The sequence below is a fragment of the Melospiza melodia genome, chromosome 9, assembly GCF_035770615.1.
Source record: "Melospiza melodia melodia isolate bMelMel2 chromosome 9, bMelMel2.pri, whole genome shotgun sequence".
NCBI classification, from domain to species: Eukaryota; Metazoa; Chordata; class Aves; order Passeriformes; family Passerellidae; genus Melospiza; species Melospiza melodia.
Genome location: NC_086202.1, coordinates 1,190,123 through 1,207,852, shown reverse-complemented (window position 1 = coordinate 1,207,852; position 17,730 = coordinate 1,190,123). Strand labels below are relative to the sequence as shown.

The following is a 17,730-nucleotide window of genomic DNA, read 5'->3' as shown; positions in this document are numbered from 1 at the left end:
GCGTCTCCAGGGCTGAGCAAGGTGGGAAGAAGTTCATTTATTCTGATTATGGAGCAATAAATTCTCTTTCTCTGAAAGATTCAGGTGTCCTGTGGCTGCTAGCTCACTGCGAGTCCTTTCTTTAGGAAATAAAGTATCCCACATAGCACCGTTTCTATTTTACCGTTTCTTATAACCTAAAACTAATTTTAACACACTACTTAAGAGAACTAATGCAGCATCACTTTCTAACACAACACATATAATATTCATTTGAATATCTGCCAAAAGCCAACCATAAAATACGCATTTTTCACAATTACCAACTATTTCACAACAGTTTCTAACCCGTTTTTAACAATTGGAACGGCACGGCCGGCACGGGGCGCACGTGACTCGGGGAGAGCACGTGACACAGACGGAACACGTGACACGGGAAGGATACGTGCGGCGGGGAGGACACGTGACACGGGCGGGCCACGTGACTCGGGCGGGCCACGTGAGGCAGGCGGAAGCGCGTGCCCAGGGCGGACGCACGTGACCCGCGGTTGCCGCCACGTGACCGGCGCTGACCCCACGTGTCCCTGGCTGGTCCCGGCCATGGCGGGCGCGGTGGCGGCCGCGGGCTCCGTGGAGCAGTTCCAGAAGCTGCTGCAGCGCCCGGACCGGTGAGGGGACACCGGGGAGAGGGGGGGAATGCGCCCGTGCCTGTGTCCGTGTCCCTTTATACCGGGGCTGCCGTCCCGCCGTGCCGTCTCTCGGTCTCCTCCATGGGCGCCATCTCCGCCTGCCGGCCCTCGGTGCCGTCCGTTGGGGCCGTGCCGGTGTCACCTCTGTGGGTGCCGGCCCGCGTTCCCCATCCCGGTGTCCCCTCTTTGGGTCCCGTCCCTCGGTGCCATTCCGCTGTCCCCTCCCCGTCCCCGCGGGGCGCAGCTCGGGAGGGGCCGGTGCTGCCGCAGCGCCCGGTAAAACCTGCGAGGGGAAGATAAAAACCCCAAAACGGGGACAAACCGAGCCCCAAACTGCGCAAAGGCCGGGCTTTGGCCAGGCTTAGGCTCAGCTTAGGCTCGGGCTTTGGCCCAGCTTTGGCCAGGCTTAGGCTCGGCTTTGCTCGGCCTCTGCCAGCCCCGCGTTCCCCTGGCTCCGCTCTCGGAGGTACCACCCTATAGCAGCTCCTATCGCAGGGAATTTGGGGCTAAATTGGGCGAATCGGCTGGAAAATCCCATAAACCAGAGCTGCCCTGAGAGCTGGGATTGTCCTCCAGGCGCTGGAGTGTCACCAAAACCAGCAGGACATTGCAGAGGGAACAGCGGCCAAATTTCAATGGGAACAGCAGTGACATTTCAATGGGAACAGCAGTGACATTGCAGTGGGAACAGCACTGAAATTTCAATGGGAACAGCAGTGACATTTCAATGGGAACAGCAGTGACATTGCAGTGGGAACAGCGGTGACATTGCAGTGGGAACAGCAGTGACATTGCAGTGGGAACAGCAGTGACATTTCAATGGGAACAGCAGTGACATTGCAGTGGGAACAGCACTGAAATTTCAATGGGAACAGCAGTGACATTGCAGTGGGAACAGCAGTGACATTTCAATGGGAACAGCAGTGACATTTCAATGGGAACAGCGACGAAATTTCAGTGGGAACAGCACTGAAATTTCAGTGGGAACAGCACTGAAATTTCAATGGGAACAGCAGTGACATTTCAATGGGAACAGCAGTGACATTTCAATGGGAACAGCACTGAAATTTCAATGGGAACAGCAGTGACATTTCAATGGGAACAGCAGTGACATTTCAATGGGAACAGCACTGAAATTTCAATGGGAACAGCAGTGACATTGCAGTGGGAACAGCAGTGACACAGCAATGGGAACAGCAGTGGCTAATTAATGGAAACAGCAGTGACATTGCAGTGGCATAGCGATAGGAGCAGCAGTGACATTTCAGTGGGAACAGCAGTGACATTTCAATGGGAACAGCAGTGAAATTGCAGTGGGAACAGCAGTGACATTGCAGTGGGAACAGCACTGAAATTTCAATGGGAACAGCAGTGACATTGCAGTGGGAACAGGAGTGAAATTTCAGTGGGAACAGCAGTGGCTAATTAATGGAAACAGCAGTGACATTGCAGTGGCATAGTGATAGGAACAGCAGTGATGTTTCAGTGGGAACAGCAGTGACACTTCAATGGGAACAGCAGTGACACAGCAATGGGAACAGCAGCGATGTTTCAATCGGAACACCATTGTTTGGGTGTTCATTGACACAGAAGTGGCTCTGAATTATTCATCTCCCGCCCAGAGTCTCATTAATCTGGTTTTGTGCTCTGTGATTAATGACAGGGCTCTGCTTTTCCTACACCCCCAGGCTGGTCTGGGACCTGCAGGCCCATCCAGGGACACCTTGCAGTGTCCCAGGCTGCTCCCAGCCCTGTCCTGAGCAATCCCAGCAGGGATCTTGTGCTGCTACAATTTACAATGAATTTCCATTATTTAGGGATAAAAGACATGAAGTGGCTGCTGTGGGATGGGTGACTCGATTTCTCTGCTTTTCTAAGTAAATTCATATCAGTACATTGAATCTTTAATTCCTTATTCCCACTCTCTGGTGGGTTTGACCTCTGCGAAGATGGAGAATAGAATTGAGAATTCCAATGTCTTGTCACTGCTGTCATCCCATGGGAGCTGGTACCCAGTGGGATGGGATTTCTGTCACACCTTTAAATACTGTGTGGAGCCAATCCCAAACATCCCAGCAAACTGCAATAAGGAGTTGGAGCTAATGCCAGCAGAAAAATAACATTGCAGTGTGACAGGCTTTGTGCTGCATGGGCTCAGAATGTTCCTGGGAAAGGAGAACTCCTGGCTGTGCTTTAAAGGGTTTTTTAATCTCAGGTGATGCCTCAGATTTAACTTTTCTCTGTTTCCCATTCTGTGCTGCTTTAGTGTGTGGGTCTGGGCTCACATCAGGGATGCTGAGCTCTGTGCACAGAGCAGGGACACAAAACAATTCCTGCTTCAGCTGGGCACCAAGGACAAATGACCCAAATCTCAGCCCAGGAGCACAAACCCCGTGGGCTGGAGAGAGAAAAACAAGCAGGGTGGGACTGCAGGGCTAAAGCTGGAATGGGACAATGAACTGCAAGGTGCAAATGGAGCAGAGCTGATCCCAGGGACAGAGCCCGTGCCCGGCCGTGCATTTTGGGGCCATTTTGGTTCATCTTGGGTGCAGCCCTGGCTGGGCTCTGGTGCTGCCCAAGGTGGGTCCATGGAGGAGATGCTTTGGATAAATCCCTGCTGTATTCTGTGACTCTGCCCAGCCTCTGCTCAGGGGCAGCAGGTGCTGGGGATTGATGGCTTTTTATGGAGTGCCCATCCCTGCATTGTCCAAGGAACTCCCGAGGTGGCACTCAGGGCTCTGGGGACAAGGTGGCTGTCGGGCCCCTGGATGGTGGTTCTGGAGGCCTCTCCCAGCCCCAGGGGTTCCCTGATCCAGGTGTTTTTGGCAGCTGTCCCCAGGAGTGCTGTTTCTCCCCAGGTCCCTGGTGGTGGTGCACTTCTGGGCGCCATGGGCTCCGCAGTGCGTGCAGATGAACGAGGTGATGGCAGCGCTGGCACGGGAGCACAGCCAGGTCACCTTCGTGCAGGTGAGCAGGGACAGCCCTGGGGGAGCAGGGACAGCCCTGGGGGGAGCAGGGACAGCTCTGGGGATAGCAGGGACAGCCCTGGGGGGAGCGGGGACAGCCCTGGGGGAGCTGGGGCAGCCCTGGGGATAGCAGGGACAGCCCTGGGGATAGCAGGGACAGCCCTGGGGGGAGCAGGGACAGCCCTGGGGATAGCAGGGACAGCCCTGGGGGAGCTGGGGCAGCCCTGGGGATAGCAGGGACAGCCCTGGGGATAGCAGGGACAGCCCTGGGGGGAGCAGGGACAGCCCTGGGGGGAGCGGGGACAGCCCTGGGGGGAGCAGGGACAGCCCTGGGGGAGCAGGGACAGCCCTGGGGGGAGCTGGGACAGCCCTGGGGGGAGCAGGGACAGCCCTGGGGATAGCAGGGACAGCCCTGGGGGGAGCGGGGACAGCCCTGGGGGAGCTGGGACAGCCCTGGGGGGAGCAGGGACAGCCCTGGGGGAGCAGGGACAGCCCTGGGGGGAGCTGGGACAGCCCTGGGGATAGCAGGGACAGCCCTGGGGATAGCAGGGACAGCCCTGGGGGGAGCAGGGACAGCCCTGGGGATAGCAGGGACAGCCCTGGGGGAGCAGGGACAGCTCTGGGATAGCAGGGACAGCTCTGGGGGGAGCAGGGACAGCCCTGGGGGGAGCGGGGACAGCCCTGGGGGGAGCAGGGACAGCCCTGGGGGAGCAGGGACAGCCCTGGGGATAGCAGGGACAGCCCTGGGGATAGCAGGGACAGCTCTGGGGATAGCAGGGACAGCCCTGGGGATAGCAGGGACAGCCCTGGGGGGAGCGGGGACAGCCCTGGGGGAGCAGGGACAGCCCTGGGGATAGCAGGGACAGCTCTGGGGATAGCAGGGACAGCTCTGGGGATAGCAGGGACAGCCCTGGGGATAGCAGGGACAGCCCTGGGGGAGCAGGGACAGCCCTGGGGGGAGCGGGGACAGCCCTGGGGATAGCAGGGACAGCCCTGGGGGGAGCAGGGACAGCCCTGGGGCAGGGAAATGCTCCAGAACAGGGGCAGGTTCCCCTTGGGGTGCCTCTGGGGCCTCACATTTCTAATGCTCCTCTCACATCTGGTATCCCAGAGGTGCTGCTGCCATCAGGGATGGGCTCAGAGTGAGAATCCTGGAATGCTGTGGGTGGAAAGGGACCCCAAAGCTCATCCAGGGTTATCCCAGAGGTGCTACCATGGCAGGAAATCCTGGAATGCTGTGGGTGAGAAAGGACCTCAAAGCCCATCCAGTGTTATCCAAGTGCTGCTGCTGTCAGGGATGGCTCAGACTGGGAATCCTGGAATGCCTTGGGTGGGAAGGGACCTCAAAGCCCACCCAGTGCCACCCCTGCCATGGCAGGGACGCCTCCCACTGTCCCAGGGTGCCCAGCCTTGGGGATGTTCCTGGTAAAGGGATCTCAGGGTTCCCACAGGGTTCCTGTGGCTAAAATGACCCTTCAGGAAGGGGAGTTCAGCCCCTGCAGGGTTGTCACTCTGCTTTGTGAGACCCTCTGCACATCCCACTGGGATCCAGAGGAAGGAATTCCCTTCATCCATGTGCTGTTGGTTTTAAACCAAATTTCTCTGGTTAACGAGGCACTTGTGGCACAATGAGGGCAGGGAGCAGCCAGCTGTGTGTGAGTATTTTAATGGGATTTTTACAGCCTTTAGGATGTGTGTGTGGGTTTCTTTAATGATTCCTCTCAGTTGGTATTTGTAAAAGAGGTCAGAATTATTTTAATGGTGCTTTATGACTTAGAGCTTCAAAAGACTAATTTTCCACTTATTGCAGATTCAAGATGCTTACATTTGTCTAGAGTTTAGTAGCTTTTGCTCAGCCCAACAAAGTCTGGAATCTCTCAGTTGCCTTTTTGTTATTCCTATATCATTTATTTATGACCTTTATTATTCAGCTGTAATTTATATTTTAATAATGAAGTTCCAAAGTCATCCAGGGCTGTGAAACCAAGGTGGTGGCACTTCCTTTCCCAACTCCCTCCTCCCAGCAATTTTAATATTACTGGTGTTCTTGCTCAGAGAAAATGAGCTGATGGAAATTCTTGGGTGAATTTTACTGATACGTTTTGGAGGGAGGAGCTCCTCCAGAGGAATATATTTGATTTTGGCAGTTCTTGGTGGGATTTTTGTATTCCAGCCTGCCTTTGAATTGGCAAGCACCTGTTACCTCCTTGGATGCTTGGTTGAAATGAATGTGTTCATATCCCAAAGCACTCATAAACAACATTTTGGGAAGCTGTGCCAATGACAGCAAGTTCCTGAAATATGAAATGAAATCTCTTCTGTGTTATGTGGAACATAAATACCCAAGCAGGAAATTTTACTGGGAAAGAAAATGAGTATTAGTGGTGGAAGTCATCATTTGCCCCTGGAAAAAGAGTCAATAATTGGAATTACCTATTCTCTTTCAATTATGTATAAGCTTTCAGTTCAGTTTCAGTTGGATGTAAGCTTTCATTTTCTAGCTGCAGTTTTGCAGTTGATTCTGTTGGAGTGGTGATGTGCAGGAGGAGGCTGGGGCTCACTTGCGATGCTCCTGCTTTGCCTCTCTAATTAGTGGGTTCATTAGGAGCCTGTGTAGCTGGAGCAGCTCAAAATCTGAGCCAGTGAAGATAAATGTTCTCAGCAAATCCCTCTGTGATGAAAGTGGGAGCAGCAATCCCAGGCTGGGCACTCAGCAGCCTTGCAGAAGTTAAAAATCACCCTCAGCTGGAGGAGCAGCTCCTTTCCCCTCCTGATTTACAGGGGTGATGCAGAGCCCCCCAAAGGGGCACAAAAGCCCCTCTGTGGTGGTGACATCACTGGGCAGTGATTTATGGCTTCCAATATAGCAGGAGCTGCACAGCAGGGAGAATTTACTGGGTCAGGAGTGCACCAAAAATTTTATTCTCAGCCTCCGGGCGTCTTTTGAAATGTGCAACAAAATAAAAACCTCTGAGGCTGTTCTGGCACCGTGGAGTTCAGCGGGGCCATGCAGCCCAGAGAGTCTCATTTAAATGCAAATGGCTCCCAGACTTCAGCAGCAGATCCTGCTTAAATGGATCAAATGCCAGGGAGAACATTCCAGGATTGACACTCGCAGTGAAACTTGAAAGAAGATTATGGAAATAATCCAGGTTTTTTTTTTTTTTTTTTTTTTTTGGTTTGGTTTTTAGCTGGAAGCTGAGGCTGTGCCTGAAGTGTCTGAAAAATATGGAATTAGTTCTGTTCCAACGTTCTTGTTCTTTAAGGTAAGAGGAAATGGATTTAAGAGGAAATGAATTTAAGAAAAGTGGATTTAAGAAAAAATAGAATCCATGTGGACTCTTAATACTTATACTTGTGTAATACTCTACCAGAACCTTAGGAGCTTTCTCAGTGAGGAAACACCTCTGTAACTGATTGAATTCTATCCAGTGGAACCTAAAAATGGAAATACACATGGTTTTTGCACTTTATGTGGAATTGTTCAGGGCTTGCTTAAGTGCTTTGGGGTTCATACATAGCTTTTATTTCACTTGTTGTACTTGGGTCAAAAAATTTACAGCAGCATTTCTTTGTATTGAGGTTAGGGAAAAGACCCAAGTAAATAAAGTAAATATGGTAATAACAGAAATAACAGTTCTGTTTGGGTGCTATTTGCCTGTGATGATAAAATGGATAATATTTTATGAAATTAGTATTTCTAGAGGCAGACTTGGTGCTGTTACTGATGCCTTGCAGTGGCTGCCCAGAACAGAGGCTAGACAAGGTTGAGAGGATAAAGTGGGTGTTTATTAAAGGCCTTCAGTAGGTGCACCTTGGGCACTCAGAGCCTACACCAGGGTGGACCATGCTCACGGGTCTGTCAGGCAGATATGAGTTTGGCCTGTTTGCATGTCAGGGGTTAATGCTCCAGTTCAGCTTCAGGTGATGAAGTTATTTACCCCAGTGTGCTCCTCCCAATTCACTCCTGTTTATACTTTTTGGAGCTGAGGCTGTAGGGTGTCCTTGAGTTTCAGGCCTGGGGGAATTGTTTAGTTTGATCAAAATGTGAGGACAGTTAACTACACTTTGTATGGAGTTCAGAATTAGGCACTAATGCAGCACAGGATGTGAAAACCAGAAAAGGTAAAATCCCTCAGGCATCATTTCCACCAGAAAGGCTCGAGCCTGGCAGCACAGCCCCTGCCTGGAAGGCAGGCTTGGCTGGCTGTGTGTGCTGTGCTTGAGCCCAGGCTGGCCTGAAGGCTGTGAGTGCTGTGTGACCGTGTTTGCAGGGCTCTTATGTTGAGGGAAGAGACAGGATCTGACTCCATGTTTCACAAGGCTGATTTATTATTTTATTATATATATCACATTAAAACTATACTAAAAACAATAGAAGGAAAAGTTTCATCTCAGAAGGCTGGCTAAGCTAAGAATAGAAAAGCAAGAATGCTAACAAAGGCAGCTGTCCCAGACTCTCTGTCCGAGCCAGCTGACTGTGATTGGCCATTAATCAGAAACAACCCCATGAGCCCAATCCCAGATGCACCTGTTGCATCCCACAGCAGCAGATAACCATTGTTTGCATTTTGTTCCTGAGGCCTCCCAGCTTCTCAGGAGGAAAGATCCTAAGGAAAGGATTTTCATAAAAAGATATCTGCGACAGTGCTGTGCTTTAGCCCAGGCTGGACTGAAGGCTGTGTTCAGCCCACCCTGCCGTGTGTGCTGTGTTTCTCCCCCTGCCCTGCAGGCTGTGTGCTGTGTTTCTGCCTGTTCTGCAGGCTGTGTGTGCTGTTCCCTGCCCTGCAGGCTGTGTGTATCCCTGTTCTGAAGGCAGGCTGTGTGTGTGCTGTGTTTCCCCCTGCCCTGCAGGCTGTGTGTGCTGTTCCCTGCCCTGCAGGCTGTGTTTACCCCTGTTCTGAAGGCAGCCTGTGTGTGTGCTGTTCCCTGCAGAACTCCCAGAACGTGGACCGCCTGGACGGCGCGCACGCCCCGGAGCTGACGCAGAAGGTGCAGCGGCACGCGGCGGGCACGGCGGGCACGGCCGGCCCTGGGGGCGCTGCCCCTGCCCAGGAGCAGCTGCACGCCCGCCTCAGGGGGCTCATCAACGCCGCCCCCTGCATGCTCTTCATGAAGGGCTCTCCCAAGGAGCCCCGCTGCGGTGAGAGAGCCTGCCCGCCCGCCTGCTGGCCCTGCCTGGCACCGAGGGCTGGGCTGTGCCCCGCTGTGCCAGGGTGGGCACGGGTGTGAGCCAGGGTGGGCACAGCACGGGTGTGAGCCAGGGTGGGCACAGCTGGGAGCCAGGGTGGGCACGGGTGTGAGCCACAGTGAGCACAGCTGTAAGCCCAGCTGTGAGCCAGGGTGAGCCCAGCTGTGAGCCCAGCTGTTTGCCAAGGTGGGCACGACTGTGAGCCCAGCCTGCTGAGAGCCCATGGAATTGCCCTGCAGGCTTCAGCAGGCAGATGGTGGAGATCCTGCAGAAGCACGGCGTGGCCTTCAGCAGCTTTGACATCTTCTCTGACGAGGAGGTGCGCCAGGGCCTGAAATCCTTCTCCAACTGGCCCACCTACCCCCAGCTCTACGTCAGGGGGGAGCTCATCGGGGGCCTGGACATCGTCAAGGTGACACAGCTCGATCTCCCTCCTCTTTGGCTTGCCAGAAATGGCCTTGTCTGCCTTTTTCCACCCCATTTTTGCTTTTTTTCTCCCAATTTCCCCAGGAGCTCGAGGCATCAGGAGAGCTGGACACAATCTGCCCGAAGGGCCAGAAGCTGGAGGACAGGTGGGGGAATTATTACAGATTTTGACTTTTTTTTTTCTATGCTCATAAGGGGAAACCCTCTGTGAATTCCTGCTTTATCAGAAGGAATTTGCCTTCTGATAAAGAATTTGCCTCAAGAATTTATTTACTTACAGAATTCTTGCAGTTTTTCAGTGTCTTTTGGGGTTTGTATATTTAAGTCCAAGAATTTTTACTTATATTTGTGGTGTAATTTCTGCTTATAGCAAGAATCTATTTATATATTTATATATCTCTATCTATATGTATATCTATTTATGCATTTATATATCTATATCTATTTATATATCTAAATGTATCTATATATTTATAGATATGCCTTTATATTTCTGTATCTATATTTCTGAATTTCTATATTTCTATATTTATGTATATATTTATAAACACATATCTCTATTTCTATATTTCCATATTTCTATTTATACATCTATATATATCTACTTGTATATTTATATATCTATATACATCTACTTATATATCTGTATCTATAGTGGGATATATAGATTCCTTCTTGTCTCTCTTTAGGAATTTATTCTTTAAAAATAACTGGGAAAATCATCTTTTTAAGCCTTTTCTGGCTTTATTTGCTGCAGATTTCCCAACTCTGGTGTCACTGGAGGGAATCCCTGCCTGGTTCTTCTCCCTGCTCAGTGCAATGCAGAAATAATTTAATAAATCCCATGTAAAAGTGGAGATAAATAATAATCCCACCATTGTAAATTCTAGGGATTTATTCATTCCTTCCAAATTTGTCCTGAGGCTTGAGTTACTTTACTTTGAGATTGTTTCACTGAGGCCACAAACCTCAATTAATGCTTTTAGCAGAGATTAAATTGGAGATAAAGATGAGATGGGCTCATCTTTAAAAACTTACTTTTGGTGGCCTTTAAAAATGTATTTTTAAAGCCTTTTAGTCTCTTCCTGTGCTTTCTAAGGAGTTTGTTAAGAAATTAAACATTTTTTGGTCAGTTATTGATGAAAGTTTACACAGGCAGTAACCCCATTTACACAGAATTGTTTTGCTTGGCACAAACTTTTGAGGGGAAGAAGGGAATGGGAAACATCCTCTGCTTCCCAAAAGGTTTTAAAGTTCCCTTAAAGTTTTTTTTAGGTTAAAGTTGTCCATGAGATGTGTTTTTAGGAGCAGCAGCACCTTTGGGGAGGTTTAAGTGCCATTTTTCCCCAGCCTGCTCCATGTGAGATGGGTTCCTGCTGGGATTGCATTCCCATCCCAGGGTGGAGTTCTTGGAGATTTATCAGTTTGAGTTTTCATTCCCAATTCTGCATTTTCTTTGGGGTGATAACCAAGGTATTTTATGTCTTTTTCCAGGCTTAAATCCTTGATAAACAAAGCTCCTGTGATGCTCTTCATGAAGGGGAACAAACAGGTAACATGGAATGTTAAAATAAAAATAAATATTTTTATTTCTTTATTTATTATTTTATTTTATATTTATTTTCAGAAAATAAAAACTGAATTTTTACCTTGTTCTTCCTTAATTCAAATCAGTCTTGTTGCAATAGTTACTTATCTTTTTATCTGATGCTTCTATAACCCACAGAACAACCCCTAGTTTTTATTATTACTGAATATTATCTAACTATTAGATATTAATATCTATTTATATAAATATTAATAGAAATATCTAATGCTTGGATATTATAATAAATATATCTGATATCTTAGATACCTTATATAATACATATCTATAATGCCTAGTAATATCTAAAAATTGCTGTGTGTTTTTTGTCCTCATGTGAAGAGTTTGCAGTGGATATGAATTATTAATTCATTACAATTCTAATTTAAATGAATATAATTGCAGTTAAATTAATTCTAATTAAATTAATTCTAATGATAATAAATATAACAAGTTGCTGTTCTTGTTTATTATGGTGAATCCAGGGCATTGATGCCATATTTATTCCATAAATCCATAAAATCAGGAGGTAAAGGATGGAAAAGGGATTAGGGAGTGGCTCATCCAGCAAAAAATTGGGAATTGCTGCAGTGCAGCTGGAATTCCATGGATTTAAAAAAGCAGAGACATTTAATATCTGTGTTTTATGTTTTAGATGGCAAAATGTGGCTTCAGCAAGCAAATCATAGAAATCATGAATAACACTGGGTAGGTAATGGGGTTTGAGTTTGGGGGGCAGTTTTGGGGTAAAAACTGCATTTTATGGAAAATGTGTTAGAAAATGTGAGTGGAATTATTCCTCAAATTGAAGTTTTTATTTTTCAAGAGGATTTCAAGCAGTTCAGGGGTTATCTGAGAATTTTATTGGGGCTTTTTGAGATTATTGAGGAGTTTTTAAAGAGTTTTGAGGGTTCCTTCAAGATTTGTAAGGGGGTTTTTTTGAGAATTTTGAGGAGTTCCGTTAGAATTTAGAGGAATTTTTGAGGGCTCTTTAAAATTTTGGAGTCTTTTTGTGAGAATTTTCAGGGGTTTTTTTAAAGATTTTGAGTATTTTTTCAAGATTGAGGGTTTTTTTTGGGTATTTTGAGGACTTTTTGTGAGAATTTTGAGGGGTTTTGAAAATTTTTAGGGGTTTAAAAAAAATCTTGAGTTTTTAGAACTTTGAGGGTTTTTTTAAGAATTCTGAAGGATTTTTGACGACATTGAGGAGTTTTTGATAATTTTGAGGATTTTTTGGAGAACTTTGAGGGGTTTTTCCAGCATTATATGGATTTTTAAAAAACCTTGAGATTTTAGATATTTTTGGGGGTAATTTTTGCCGTTTTTGTGAGAATTTTGAGTTTCTTTACAAATGTTGCAGGGTTGTGTTGCTTTCTGAGCATTTCTTCCCAGCTGCAGTGTGAATAACGTGAATATCCCTTTTTTTTCATGAATATCCCATTTTTCCCATGAATATCCCATTTTTTTAATGAATATCCCATTTTTTCCCTCTCCCCAGCGTGGACTACGAGACCTTTGACATCCTGGAGGACGAGGAGGTAACAGCAGCTGCTCTTCCCTGGGGATCCATTCCCTGCTGCCTTTTCCAGGGCCAGCATTCCCAGTAATTCCTGTTTGATTTGGCCAGAATTCCCAATAATTCCTGTTTGATTTGGCCAGAATTCCCAATAACTCTTGTTTGATTTCCCAGATTTGATTTGGCCAGCATTCCAAATAATTCCTGATTTGATTTCCCAGATTTGATTTGACCAGAATTCCCCAATAATTCCTGATTTGATTTCCCAGATTTGACTTGACCAGAATTAATTCCTGTTTGATTTCCCAGATTTGATTTTGCCAGCATTCCCCAATAATTCCTGTTTGGTTCCCAGCTTTGATTTGGCCAGCATTAATTCCTGTTTGGTTCCCAGGTTTGATTTGGCCAGCATTAATTAATGAATCCATGAATTAATGAATTCCTGTTTGGTTGCCAGGTTTGATTTGGCCAGCATTAATTAATGAATCAGTTAATTAATGAATTCCTGTTTGGTTCCCAGGTTTGATTTGGCCAGCATTAATTAATGAATCGGTTAATTAATGAATTCCTGTTTGGTTGCCAGGTGCGCCAGGGGCTGAAGTCCTTCTCCAACTGGCCCACGTACCCCCAGCTCTACGTCAAGGGGGAGCTGGTGGGGGGGCTGGACATTGTCAAGGTAGGAGCTGCTTTTATTTGCAATAAAAACTCCATTTACTGCATTTAAAAATTCCATTTATTGGAATTTTCCTGCCTGTCCCCCACTGAACCCCTGCAGCCACCCCAGGATGCTTTTCCAGGGAAAGGAGCTTTAATTCTCCAATGAATGACTGGAGAAAGCTCATTTTCACCTCTTTTTTTGCATTTTTCTCATCCTTAATTTTTCTCTTGATGTTGGTTTTTTACCAGGAAACATTCCTGGGGAAAAGGGAATTTTCTGGAAGTTGTTGGAGCAGCCCCAGAATTCCCAAATCCTCCTGAGCCCATTCCTGGATGGTTCAGAGCCAGTTCCTCAGACTCTGGGACTCCTGGGGATGCCCAATCAATAAATCCCATTTAATTCTGAAAATCCTGGGACTACTGAAATTATAGATTTGTTTGATTTATTTAAGAAATGTGAGGGATTGCCTCAATTACATAGATTAATATTATTTACAAAGATTAATTTTACTTCGATTACATAGATTAATTTTATTTATATAGATTAATGTTACTTAAAGTATATGGATTAATTATATTTACAGAGATTAATTTTACTTCAATTGTATAGCTTTATTTTATTTATATAAATTAACTTTACTTCAATTGTATAGATTAATTTTACTTAAAGTATCAAAAATTTTAATCAGTTAACAAGTGTAGGGTTTGCTTCAATTCTTATATAAATTTATTATTGAAATTATTATATAAAATTATAATAGAAATAATAATTTAATTTATAGATACTATTTTTACCTAAATTCTGTAGATTAATTTTATTTATGTAGATTAACTATACTTAAATTATATGGATTAATTCTATTTATATAGATTAATTTTACCTAAGGTATATCATTAATTCTGTTTATTTAACAAGTGTAGGGATTGCTTTGATTATATAGATTAATTTTGTTTATATTATATAGATTAACTTAATTTAGAGTTTAATTTTATTTGTTTATTTAGCAAGTGTAGGGGTTAAATCAATAAAATTAATAATAGATAATTTAAAAAGCGTGGGATTTTTTTCAGTGCTCAGGAAGAGGAGTCTTGGGCATTGTGAGATGCTGTAAAATCCTTTTTTCTGGTATTTCAATGTAATTTCTCTCTTTGCATCCTTGGGCTGTTTGAGTTCATGACTGGTATGGGTTGGGTGATGGCTGTCAGTGGTTTAAATTTCATTTTTGAATGCAGCACAGTGTGGATATTGAACTGGAGCTGCTGATTCCAAGGTGTGGGACAAGAAGAGCATTCCACGTTGTGTCCTGCTGCTCCCGAGGCAGCTGCCAGCCCTGCCATGGCAATTCCATCCCCAGCATGAGCAGGGCAGGCTCAGAGTCCTGAGGAGTTTTGGTTTCCTGTTGGGGTTTATGGGTGGGAAAACAAAACCCATCCATGGGTGGCGAGCTCCTCCTTTGGGGTGCTGGAGAGTTCTGTGCCTGGAATGTCTGGAATTCCACCTGGCAGGAGATCAGGGACACCCAGCAGAGCTTTCAAGGTGTGGTTGTCCACTTATTTGTCTTTTTCACTAAATTTAGTGAAGAAAGGATTTATAAATCCTTCCTAAATCTCCGAGTGTTGCCCAGGAGGGAGCTCTCTGGGGCATGCCCTGCTGCCAGGGAATATTTCCTGCTGGAATCCCCTTGGATCATCCCAACACTCCCTTTGTGTCTTTCAGGAGCTGAAGGAAAGTGGGGAGCTGCTGCCTGTGCTGAAGGGGGAGAATTGATGGGGAGGACATCAGTGGGAAGAGAGAGAAATCCCTGGAACAGCCTGGAACACTTAGAGATTCTCCTGGAGCCACAGACAACTGCACCCTAAGGAGCGTCAGGAGGGGAAGCAGACAGGAAATAAACACAAATATTCTCCCTGTGAAAATGGTTTCACTGGGGACACAAAAAGGTCAATTAAAATTCAGTGCTCCAGGATCTATGGTGTTGGGGTTTCTTTATTTGCACCCCTGTCCATCCCAGAATTATTTCGGGTGAAATTGGAACTTGCTTTATTTTTTGGGCTCAGCTCTCTTTAGGGGAATATTAATGAAGCAACATCTTTTCCTGCCCCCATTAATTGTTTCCATGTCTAATGAACAAGAAAAACACCTTGGGAGCCTTGAGCCAGCACAGCTTTAGGGAGTTATTAATGACCTGCAGCTCTGTCCTCTGCAGGCTCGTTAAGTGGGCACACTAATTGCTGATTTGGGGTGCTCAGTCACTGACATGGTGGGTTTTGGGAAGGTTTCAGTGGTTTTGGAAGTGCTGGTGAATCCTCAGGTCTCTGTGGTTGAGATGACCCCCCAGGTATTACAAAGTCTCTTTTTTCCCAGCCCCACGGCCGAAGAAGAAGCTGAGATTCCTCAGTTCTGCTTTTCAAGGTTGTTTATTTTCTCTTATCTATTCCATTCTCTCTCTGACCTGCTGAGATCTGTCCAGCAGGTTGGTTTGAGGCACAGTCCCTGCCCTTGGGGTGGTGTTGGCTTTTTATAATAAGAACTGCCTGTACTTTATTTACAATAGTTTCCCCATCCCTATCCCCTATGTCATACAGTCTGTCTCTACTCTGAACAAATCCAGAGGTGCCACCATCACAGCAGAAGATGGAGGACAAGGAGAAGAAGAAGGACAGGACACACCCAGATTGCTCCATCTTGAACCCCCATTCTAAATCCCCAAAATTCTACATTTTCACCCTGTGACAAATTCACTGTCATTCTACTCAAACCCCTGTGGCCTGTACCTCCTCACACAAAGTTGGGAATTGTTTCCACGGGCTGAAATCCAAGGCACAGGTGTGTTTGTGACTCTGTGCCAGGGTCTGGAGCCAATGTCCTGGGCCCCACACTCGGGGATCCTGCAGGGACAGGAGAGCTTTCCTGGGCTGCTCCAGGGCTCCTGCACTGCTGGATCAGGGCATTTCGTTTGGGATCAGTCCCTGTTCCAGCCCCTGAGCCTGGTAAATCCCAAACCCCCAAACCCTGGCAGAAATCTCTCCTTGTTGCAGGACCAGGACTGGCATTCCCAGGTGTGCCTGGAACAGCTGCAGGTGAGGTGCAGCCTTGGGGCACAGCCTGGCAATGGGAACCAGCTCCTGTGGTTCAGGAAATGTTTCCCAATTCCTGAGCTCAAACACCATTTGAAAACCTCAAGCTTGGGAGGCTTGGGGAGCAGCTTTGGGGCTTTTTCCCTAAATCCTAAATATGATCCAAGTCTCAGAACTAAACCTAATCCAGTGTTAAGCTTATCCCAACCTGGAGGAGGTTGGCTGCAGGGAAGCAGGTCCTTCCACCTGTTACAGGATTCCTAGGGATGGATATTTAATTTCCTAGGATTAGTTTTAATAATTGCTATCAAATATGTGTTATAACTTTAGACCCGATTTTAATTGCTTTAAAAAATCCTTGTCATGAAAACAAGCCTTAATTAATCCTCTTAAGTGAATTGCAAATGCATTCAGGTAGTTGTCAGTCGGAAGAAAATAATTTATTACAGCAAAACGTAGCACCCCTGTGGTGAAATAAGGAGTTAGAAGCTTTAATTAAATACTAAATACCAAATGCTATTTAGTTTTCCTTCAGAATTCAGTGTAGTGGAATTTATTTGGGGTTTATGGAGTCCTGTTAATGGATTTATAGACGTGCAGCAGAGCAGCAGGGAATAGCAAATGATTCCTAATAATTTGTATTTTTATTTATTCCAGTATGGGATATTGGGAAGGAGTTGTTCCCTGGCACAGGGTGCCCAGGGAAGCTGTGGGTGCCTTGTCTGTATTTCCCTCCTCATTTTGCAATATTTCCCTTGTTTGTCCCAACATTTCAGCTGGATTATTTTTTTCCCTGCAATTTAATGTTGGGATATTAGGAAAAAAACCCCAAATATTCCTAAGGAAGAGAGGAACAGCCAGTGATTAAACCCTCTGTGCTACTAAATATATGAAATAACTTCACCTGGCAGGTATCTGTCACCTCTGTCACCTCCTCAGTGCTGGGATAAGAAATTCCTTCCAACCTCCATGAAATATTCCAGGTTTGAGAGGGAAGTATCAATACCTGGGATTTAAATTAAAAATTGACCTGGCCGCATGTGAACGTTGATTGAGGGCTTCTGCCTGGCCGAGGAGAAATTTGGGTTAGTTAAGGATTTTAATTAGGGAGTGTTTAATGGGTAGATTGGGGTTAGTTCATGATTTTAATGAGGGGGTATTTAATGGGGAAATTTGGGTTAGTTCATGATTTTAATGAGGGGGTATTTAATGGGTAGATTGGGGTTAGTTCATGATTTTAATGAGGGGGTATTTAATGGGGAAATTGGGGTTAGTTCATGATTTTAATGAGGGATATTTCATGGGGAAAACCAATCCCGGGCATTTTCCTGGCGGCGGCAGCACCGGGCATGGCCACGGGGCGGTGCTGGCACCGCGGAGCGGGACCGAGGGACGAAGGGACCGAGGAACGGAGGGATAACGGGACAGAGGGATGGAGGGACCGAATGATAACGGGACCGAGGGACAGAGGGATGGAGGGATAATGGGATAACGGGACAGAGAGTTAATAGGAGAGCAGGAGAGAGGGATAGAGGGAGAGAAGGACACAGGGACAATGGGACAGAGGGATAACAGGAGAGTGGGATAGAGGGACCGTGGGATAGAAGGATAGAAAGATAACGGGTGAGTGGGATAATGGCATA

At 46.4% G+C, this 17,730-nt stretch overlaps 1 protein-coding gene across 1 annotated transcript; it reads left to right on the top strand.

Moving 5' to 3' along the window:
• The first annotated feature begins 535 nt into the window (after window positions 1–535).
• GLRX3 (glutaredoxin 3) lies at window positions 536–14,976 on the top strand. Its single transcript, XM_063162967.1, has 11 exons — window positions 536–647; window positions 3,527–3,635; window positions 6,826–6,900; window positions 8,570–8,777; window positions 9,065–9,237; window positions 9,336–9,397; window positions 10,746–10,803; window positions 11,492–11,544; window positions 12,335–12,374; window positions 12,936–13,028; window positions 14,727–14,976. Exons 1-11 carry the CDS (start codon window positions 580–582, stop codon window positions 14,775–14,777), a joined length of 990 nt encoding a protein of 329 aa, XP_063019037.1. The 5' UTR covers window positions 536–579; the 3' UTR covers window positions 14,778–14,976.
• The last annotated feature ends 2,754 nt before the right edge of the window (window positions 14,977–17,730 follow it).